Genomic DNA, 10,421 nt, shown 5'->3' on the forward strand with positions numbered 1-10,421 from the left:
ATATATAATATATATATATATATATAAATATATATATATATAAAATATGTATATGCGTGCACACTCATAAAGTTCACAGTATCTATTACCTTTGTTACAGGGGATGAAATTGGAGGAGTGAGTTGTAGCATACGAGGTCGGGATGACATACTTCAAGTGTGGAATACTCAGGCTCACCTTGTTGAAAAAAGTTCATTAACCAAGAAGATTGAGTCCATGTTTCCAGGAGTTACTTTCATATCAGTATACTATAAAGGTTAGTGTCCTTGATAAAAATCATTGATTTAAAAAAAAAAAACATTTTGTTGTAGTATGAAGTGGGGAAGGAGTAGTTCTACATAAACGTATCTTTCTCATGCAAATGCGTAGGACACTTCTCACTAGATCATGTAACTCTCTTGTATCATGTTTTCTGCTTTAAGTGTGTATACAGCTGTGTATTTTTATTATTTGAATAAAATATTGCATTTTGAAGCTGGTTAAGTTCTATTTTAGCTTTGAAATTTGAATGAGATATTTAGCGAAAATGATTAAAAAAAAAATCTAGCTTGGAAGTACTGATCACACTGATCCTTGTGTGTACTGGAAGTACTGATCCTTCATTGATGAGGTCTAATGAAACTGAGACACATTTACATTTGTACAATCCTTTATTCCTCCCTAATCTTCCCCAATTATGTATCATCTCTATGCAAATCTACATCCTCCATATGCTAAATCTGCATAGAGACTTTGAAATCACCTTCCTTTGGGGCTGTAATATCTTGGCTCTTTCAACAGCAAAATCATTAGAACACTGTTTGTATCAAGAAAGCTCTATGGCACAACATCCATTGTAAATATTGGCAGTGCTCAACCAGTATACTTACGTTGTTGCTCCAAGAATTAGGCCTCACTATTACTGACAATCTTTCCTTACAAAAGCACATCCTTAACACATCTAGAGCTGCATCCAAAAAGACTGGCTCTTCTCTTCAGTGTCGGAAGATACTTCAGCTCTAACAATTGTTGACAAAATTCAAGTGAGACACAGAGTATTTCTTCTACATTTGACATGTACTGAACTTCATCCAGAGAAAGGTCACTTGATAGATTGGCATAAAATCACTCACAGATACACTCTATCCTCTTTCCCATAGGTGTGCTATCAGCTCCCTTTTTTATATCTATTTCAATGACCTTTGTTCCCCAGAGTTTTGCCACTTTTATTCATGCTTTCAACTGGCTCATCTTTTCTCTTTTCATTACCGTTCTTGACAACACCCTTAGTCCTACATTAACCTCTATTCCCAGTTCTTTCTTCTCAAGCAACATCTCTCTGGCTTTTTCTTGCTGCTCACATTTTTCTACAGGTGTCAATTTGCATAATTTTAAATGGAACATTAATGGTCTCAAGGAGCCTACCAAGACCATTGGCAAATCCCGTGTCTCCTGACATAACAAGTAAAAAAAAAGAAAAAAAAAAAAGAAAAAAAAAAGGAAAGTACAACAAATGTTTTGTCATTTTGTCAAAAAGAATTATGTACACTATAATGGAAATTAAAGTTCTGAAATGGACAAATATTAATTTCATTATCAGTGATTTCATTTTCATAAAACTCTTGGTAAACAAAGCTTTGTAATATAGATTTGCTTCCTGGTTGAGTCATCTCAATCTCATTTAACCTTTCTAATCAAACCTGCTGTTAGGGATAGGCTCTCTTAATCTGAACTGTCCTCGACAAACTACATGACAAGACCTTAAGCAGTGATGGTCATTTTAGAGTTACAGGAGATTTTAGTGTCTTTTCTGTGCACTCACTCAGTAGTAGCCACTTATTGTGATCATTTCTGATGTTAGTAAATGACTGGTAAATTCAAGTAGAGGATATAACAATTATTGGGAGCTTTGATTCTTATAAGTAGATGATTTTTAACTAGTCTCATATAAAGAATTTGGAATCCACTATTTTTGATAATGACCATTTGATAACACTTTATAATTATAATAAACATGCTTCGTAAAAAGCATTCATGCTGGTACCATGTCAAAAGCACTCTTGCCAGCGCTGTGCAGAAAAGAACCCCTTCAGGTGCCATGTCAAAGCACTTGTACCAGTGTTACATATGATGCACTAGTTCTATGTACAAAACACCCATGCTGGTGCCATATAAAAAGCACCCAGTACACTCTGTAAAGTGGTTGGCATTAGGAAGAGCAAAAGCAAACAATTGGAGCCTGGCAGCTCTTCGGCTGACCAACGCCTGCCAAACTGTCGAACTAATGCCGGCACAGGAAATGGACACTAAATGATGATCTTCCTATATACATACATACACCGATACTGTCAATCACCCTGACAACTTAACACATCATCATCTCATCCACCCTATTTACTAACATATGACTCCACCACTGCATCATAATTATCACCTACAACTATCACATCTGATATCTCTTTAGTTAGTGGGCTTTTTCTTTTGATCTATGTTGGCACTGATTATATGTGATTATAGTAGATGGCTTCCACTGTATGCATGTATGGGTGTACACACACACACACACACACACTCTCACTCACACACACACTCTCACACACTCACTCACTCACTCACTCACTCAAAGAATTCAGTATTGTGAGTTGAGAATCAAACATTTGGTCTATTTCTGGAAGTAGATTATGAAGAAGGATGGTATTGTGTAGGGCAGACCATTCCAACCCGCGTGGGCATGGGAAATTGTCATAAAATGGTGGTGATGGTAATCTCTCTCTCTCTCTAAGACATTTCCCAAGATGCCACTCAACAAAATTGAACCTGAAAGCATGTGGTTGGGAAGCAAACTTCTTAATCTTCACAAGTCATACCTGTGCTTTTATATATAAAATCTGTCTTGTCTCTGGGAAACTCATTCGGCTACAAAAAAAGCTGCCTTAGAAAACCTATCGAAACCAACAATGCACATAAAATGATAATAATATATAAAATTTCTAAGTAAACCAAATGTTTGATTCTTTAATTGCAATGCTGCTCATGGTATCATTCTATCTCTTTAACTTCAGGTTTTCAACTCCTACGTTGCTTTATATCAAAACAAAATATTTCTTTCATATACCAAATGTTTAAATTTTTGTTTTACTTTATGATGCATTTTGTGATTATCATTAACATCTAATCTAAATTAAGTCGCCTCATTTGCACTGCTTCAAGCTTTTACTGTTTAAATTTGACAGCTAGTTCTAACTCATTAAGCTGCTGACATCAATAATTTCACTGTTGATGACTTTTGGTAGTATCTCTTAAAATACTTTACTGCTGATATTATGTTATATCTTTAGCTAATCTTTTCTGAATTACAAACATCCACACAGCTGGTGCTTAACTCTGGTTTCCATAGCATTGATGAAATGAGTGCTGAAGTAAAATCTATCCACTGGTCTAATGATGTACAAGGAAATGACCTCATTGCTGTGAACTGTAGAGTTACTGCTACTGTTTGTGCCAGTATCTTGTAATGATACCTACTGAGACCAAGATTATCTCAGTTAGTCATGGGCTACCTGTGGTACACAGGAATTTCTGAATGGCACATCTAACAAAAAAATTGCCATCACATTTTTTTTTAGCACACTAGTGCCACGTTAAAAGTGCTTGTGCCAGTGCTATGTTAAAAGCACCCAGCATAAACTGTAAAGTGGTTGGTGTTAGGAAGGGCATCCAGTTGTAGAAACCAAGCCAAATTAGCTATCCAACCCATACCAGCATGGATAACAGATGTCAAAAGATGATGATGTGGCTTTCCTAATGAGCCATGTCCCATGTAAACTGCTTCCTGAAATAGGTTGTCCCTGCCTGCTCTAACCTGTTGGGGGCTATGACAGGATACAAACTATTTTCTGCACCACTTCAGTTAGGTGTCCAGTATTGTATTGACTTATCCTCTTGCTATGCTTAATTACTCATTATTAGCTTCTATGTAGACATTTGATCAATTAAAAATAGCAGCCAAATATTCCTAAAAATCACATCCTACCATTTTGAGTCATGGGTATGGATGTCTATTTATGTAGTTTGCTTCATAGTTAGATGATTTCTGGTTCAATTCCACTGCATGACAATGTGGGCAAGTGTTTTATCCCATAACCTCAGATTGACCAAAGCCTTCTGAGTGAAATTTGGTTGACAGAAACTATATGGAAGTCTGAGGAATCATTCTTATCCTTGATCAGTTGCATGTTTTAACACCCCTACCTGGGCTCATGAGTGCTTTTAGGGGAATCCAAAATATTGCAAATATTCAAATTGGGTTTCTGGTCTGAGAGCAACCCTTTCCTGTCAGTCTGAGAGTCCCTGGAAAAGAGTCATGAACACTGACACATCTCTTCCGACTACGCAGTTAATACATACATGCACACACAGACACAGACAGACAATGTTCTAGATGCTCTGTCTGAAATACAAGAAAGGGTGGTCACAGTTGGAACATCAGTGATAATAGGATACCTTGTTCAGGGCAGACTTGGGCTTAAACACCAGTGATTGTGTTTTTTATGTTCTGAATTCAAATACCACTGTGCTTGACTTTATCTTTCTTCCTTTTGGGGGTCAATAAAATAAATAATGTTTGTTTGTGTGTCTATGTTATGATAAATAACTCAAATTCTTCTGAGATTTTTAAAGCAAAGACATTTATTTTTATCGTTAAAAAAATGTTCCTGTTGCTACCACCATCAACACGATGTTTGCACCAACATAACTTGAAGCTTTTTGTTGTTGGACTAGGTTTGATAGTCGTTGCTGGTGTGAATTTCTTGATGTAAGCTGTTTATGGTATGCTGCTGCTACTATCATCTGCTATTTTTGTGTTGTATCAGTTATTTCTTTACTACCCACAAGGGGCTACATGCAGAGGGGACAAACAAGGACAGACAAAGGAATTAAGTCGATTACATCGACTCCAGTGCGTAACTGGTACTTATTTAATCGACCCCGAAAGGATGAAAGGCAAAGTCAACCTCGGCGGAATTTGAACTCAGAACGTAGCGGCAGACGAAATACCGCTAAGCATTTTGCCCAGCAGGCTAACGTTTCTGCCAGCTCGCCGCCTGTGTTGTATCAGTGCTCCCAATTTGCTGCTGGTTCACTGCTTCTGTCTACTATGTCTCTTCTGTTGTCTGCTGCCTCTAGGTTTTTTTGTAGTGGCTAAAATGTGGTGGTCTTAGTCAGAAAAAGTGCACCAAAGATGAAATTCTTATTAGATCTGGTTCCACATGAAGTCTTTAATGGTCATATTATTTTTATAATAGTAATACTTTAGGGAACATGGTCATGCTTTTTAATTGGTTTGTTTTTTTTGCATCAGATGTAGTGATCTGGGTTGATTCCTAATTTTTGCAATTGCTAAATATTTCCCCCATTCAGAATTTTTATTGAAATTCAGAGTTTCTCTTTGCAAGTTGGTTTTCAAGCCTCTGTGATCTTCAGGTGAGAACTGTTATAATTTGGTACTGGTGGTGTACTTCTTTCCTTTGGTGTGTGTGTGTGTGTGTGTGTGAACTATTGCTTGTATTTGTTTATTGATTGGGTGCTGTTTTTCTGACCCCTTCATTGGTTGTTTACTTTATTTTTGTGTGAAGTCTACTTCTTGTCATCTTCATCATCGTTTAACGTCTGCTTTCCATGCTGGCATGGGTTGGACGGTTTGAGTGAGGGCTGGCAAGCCAGAAGGCTGCACCAGACTTAATCCAATCTGGCAAAGTTTCTACAGCTGGATGTCCTTCCTAAAGCCAACCACTCCAAGAATGTAGTGGGTGCTTTTTATGTGCCACCAGCATGAGGGCCAGTCAGGCGTTACTGGCATCAACCACGTTTCAATGGTGCTTTTTACGTGCCACTGGCATGGGAGCCAGTCAGGTGACACTCGCATCGACCATGCTCGAATGGCACTTTTTACGTGCCACTGGCAGTACTGTCATTGGCCATGACAACAATTTTACTTGCCTCAACAGGTCTTCGCAAGCACAATTTATTGCCCATTGATTGAAGGGTACTGTTAAATGGGCTGGTTATGCTGCACTGGCATAGGCCACGGTTATGGTCTCACTTGGCTTGCCAGGTCTTCTCAAGCACAGCATATCTCGAAAAGTCTTGTCATTGCCTCAACGAGGCCTAAAGTTTAAGGGTCGTGCTTCACCACTTCATCCCAGGTCTTCCTGGGTCTACCTCTTCCACACGTTCCCTCTACTGCTAGGGTGTGACACTTTTGCACACAGTTGTCCTCATCCATATGCAACACATGACCATACCAGTGCAGTTGACTCTCTTGCACACCACATCTGATGCTTCTTATGTCCAACTTTTCTCTCAGGGTGCTTACACTCTGTCGTGTATGCACACTGACATTACACATCCAGTGGAGCATACTAGCTTCATTCCTTGCTAGCTTACGCATGTCCTCAGCAATCACAGCCCATGTTTCACTGACATGCAGCAAGGCTGTTTGCACACGTGTCATACATTCTACCTTTTACTCTGAGCGAGAGGCCCTTTGTCACCAGCAGAGGTAGGAGCTCTCTGAACTTTGCCCAGGCAATTCTTATTCTAGCAGCTACACTCTCAGAGCATCTACCCCTACTACTGACTTGGTCACCTAGGTAACGGAAGCTCTCGACTACTTGTAGTTTTTCCCCTTGGAATGTGACAGAAGCTGTTCTCTGCACATTTTCAGTATTTATTGCCCCTAAGCATTTGTCACACACAAAAACATATCTTCCCAGTTAGTCTTCCTTTGATATTGCTGCACCTCTTATGTGTCCATAGCTTACACCAGGTACATTTTATGACCTTTTCTACAGATCGAGCAGGGCCATCTACTTGAAGGGATTTGTAGTTTGTCTGCCTTCCTACTTATTAAGACTTTGGTTTTTGTTAGATTGACTCTAAGGCCCTTCGATTCTAGACCTTGCTTCCACATCTGAAACTTCTCCTCTAGTTCTGATAGTGACTCAGCTATTAGAGCAAGATCATCAGCATAGAGAGGTTCCAAGGGGCATCCTGTCTTGAATTTCTCTGTCATTGCCTGGAGGACTATGATGAATAAGAGGAGGCTTCGGACTGATCCTTGGTGGACCCCTACCTCTACCTGGAATTCTTCACTACTCATTGCCAACCCTCACCTTACTGACAGCATCCCTGTACATGGCTCACACAGCTCTCACTAACCACTCATCTATCCCTAGTTTCCTCATTGACCACCAGATAAGGGATGGGGGGACCCTATCAAAGGCTTTCTCCATGTCAATGAAAGCCAGGTACAGAGGTTTATCTTTGGCTAGGTATTTCTCCTGCAGCTGTCTTACCAGAAATATAGCATCAGTGGTGCTTTTCCCTGGAACAAACCCAAACTGCATCTCATCTAAGCTGACTCTCTCCCTAATTAGTTGAGCTAAGACCCTCTCTGTGACTTTCATTACCTGATCCAACAACTTGGTACCTCTTGTATTTCTTGTAATTGTTGATAGAGGTGTAGTCTTGTGCTTGTGTTTGTTCAATGGTTTGCACTTTGTGCTTCTTAATGGGGTGTTTTTTACCCATTGGTTGTTTGGTTTATTTTTTGAGATGTGGTGTTTGTATTTTTTGTAATTGTAAGCAGGAAGGTATTTAATTAGTTTGTTTAGGATTTGTTCCTGAGTTGGTGATGGGGTGTATGTTTTTCTTTGAGTGTGTGAGTAAGGTGATAAATGTTGTTTTCAGAAAGGTTATTTATGACAGGGTTAGCTGTAAAAGTAATTGCCAATAGCTACGTCTCTGATAAATGGTGCTTTCAAGACTGAGTAATATTTGAGGGATTGTTCTATCAATAAAAACGTTTTTGTTTGTTTGTTTGTTTGTTGGCAATGAAATTTTGTTTTCATGTTCTTAAAAAGATGTATGTGGTTGTTTAAATTTCCTTACAGTTTTCTGTTTGATTTTTTTTTTTAAGGAAAAATGTAGGTTATGTGTGTGTGAGAGTTTGTGGTCATTTGATTTTGGTCTGTTTTGTGCATGGCTGGGATGGGGGTTTGTTATGTTGCCTGTGGTCATAGAACATTTAAATAATATACTTGTGTGCATGTGCATGCACACACACACACACACACACACATACGTATGTATGTATGTGGAGGTATGGCTGTGTGGTTAAGAAATTTGCTTCTCAGCCACATGGTTTTAGGTCTAGTCTCATTCCATGGTACCTTGGGCAAATGTCTTCTACTTTAGTTTCCGGCTGACCAAAACCTTGTAAGTGAATTTGGTAGACAAAAACTGAAAGTAGCCCATCACACACACACACACACACACACACTTTCACGTGTGTGTGTGTGTTTGTTTGTGTCTCCTTGTCTTGACATTGTCTGATAGTTGTAAATAAGTGTCACCACCATAGAAGTACTGTCCTTCATTGCTGTGTCCTTCATTATCCTTCAATGCTGCGCAGGAAAAATGTGTTGAACTACAAACAATATTTTTTGTTGGCAATTACCTTTCAACAAATTGTCTGCTTGCTTCGTGCTTTTGAATCTAAGTGGAATGAGAATCTTTTACTTGAGGAAACAGGTGAGGGTTAACTACAGGGAAGGTATACAGCTGTAAAAAGACAATGCTTCAATAATGTGTACATGTCTAACCCATGGAAGTGTAGGGAAAAATGGATATAAAATGTGAATGAAAAATTATAAATTTTATCAATCTGAAATTTTAGACTGAAAAATATTTTGAATTAAAATTCTCAAACAGTATTTGTTTTATTATTTCAGCCTTTGCTACACATGAAGCATTTGAAGGAGTTAAGGATGCTGTAGGAGTTGTCTAAAATATACATTCACTTGGTTTTGAAGTTGGCATAATTGTTTTCCATATCGAGAAGGTAACCAACCTGTTTTTAACTACACACACACATGCATAAATGTAAATAGCTGATAGGTTTAGACTTGATAACACTCATTTGCAAAGTCTTATATATAGAATAAATAAAAGAAAAATCTCATTTCACCATATTAAGCTCATGTGCAGTTAACGATAAGCCTGAAAGGCAGTTGAACTGATGTTATTACAAGAAATATGGCACAAGTAAATCCAGAGACCTAGTCTGCATTGATATATCAATATTAGTAACAAACATATCGGTAGTACAAATGTGTCTCAGTTCTGTGTTTAATGCATACTTTGCATGAAAAATCTTGATTGTGTGATATCCACAATATTGACTTTACAGAAGTGTACATTTAAAGCTCAGACTGATAAAGTTTGAAGACCCAATGGCATAGTGTAAGGTGAGCAGACTGCACAAGGGGGTCTGCTTACCTTTGAGGGATGAGGCAAATATGTTAAAGGTATATTATGTTTAAGGAAGTGGGTGGCCTGAAACCATGCTATGTCACTGCAGAGGTCACTTCTGAATTCGAGTTTTGTTTTGTATGCCTGAAATTTTACCATGTGTTATATACAGCAATTATGATAATCGACTAAATGCTTTTTCCCTACATCATATACAAAAAAAAAAAAAAAATCAGTGTATATCATATATGAGATGCTTTTTCCTGGATATCATTGACTGTAATTACAGGTGCACATTATGTGTATATTGCATGTGGACACAACACTTTAGAATTGTTGTTGGGTAGAAATGCTAGGTCACTGGATTTTCATGCTTTACTGAAGTCACATCCAACTGTGGTAACTGACTGTCTTTCATCCATCCAGGGTCAATAAAACAACACTGATATATTAGGTTCAATCAATTGTACAATTTCTTCCTTGAGAAATCAATATCTTGAATGTGTTTGTAGGGCAACAAGAACACCAGATTAAATTCATTAGCATCTTCAACTGTTTATTCCTTTATAGGGTAAGCTCAAATATTGACCTTGTTTTTCACTGCGTCATGGGTGACTGAGTAAATGCTTATAGGGTTGCTAGATCAATTTCATAAAAAGTAGCACAAGATTTTCAAAAATGAGTGAATAGTGATATAGAATAATCTAAAATGAAAATTTTGCCAGTGAATAATTTAGGAATTTCCTGTAGATCAGTTCATATATATATATGTATATCCATTGGCACTCCATCGCTTACGATGTTGAGGGTTCCAGTTGATCCGATCAATGGAACAGCCTGCTCATGAAATTAACGTGCAAGTGGCTGAGCACTCCACAGACACTTGTACCCTTAATGCAGTTCTCGGGGATATTCAGCGTGACACAGTGTGACAAGGCTGACCCTTTGAATTACAGGCACAACAGAAACAGGAAGTAAGAGTGAGAGAAAGTTGTGGTGGAAGAGTACAGCAGGGTTCACCACCATCCCCTGCCGGAGCCATGTGGAGCTTTAGGTGTTTTCGCTCAATAAACACTCACAACGCCCGGTCTGGGAATCGAAACTGTGATCCTATGACTGCGAGTCTG

General features: G+C 38.3%; 1 protein-coding gene across 2 annotated transcripts in view; it reads left to right on the forward strand.

Moving 5' to 3' along the window:
- The window catches only part of LOC106880936 (eukaryotic translation initiation factor 4E type 3), a 52,948-nt gene that overhangs the window by 40,619 nt on the left and 1,908 nt on the right, over window positions 1–10,421 (forward strand). The window contains exons 6-7 of one of the 2 annotated variants that reach the window (XM_052967986.1): window positions 101–256; window positions 1,353–3,167. In XM_052967986.1, the coding sequence (XP_052823946.1) occupies window positions 101–256; window positions 1,353–1,435 (239 nt within the window). In that variant the 3' untranslated portion in view covers window positions 1,436–3,167. Of the gene's footprint in view, window positions 1–100; window positions 257–1,352; window positions 3,168–8,774; window positions 8,885–10,421 lie in introns of those variants that run through there. The other variant, XM_014931113.2, reaches the window with a different exon arrangement.

The sequence above is a fragment of the Octopus bimaculoides genome, chromosome 5, assembly GCF_001194135.2.
Source record: "Octopus bimaculoides isolate UCB-OBI-ISO-001 chromosome 5, ASM119413v2, whole genome shotgun sequence".
NCBI lineage: Eukaryota > Metazoa > Mollusca > Cephalopoda > Octopoda > Octopodidae > Octopus > Octopus bimaculoides.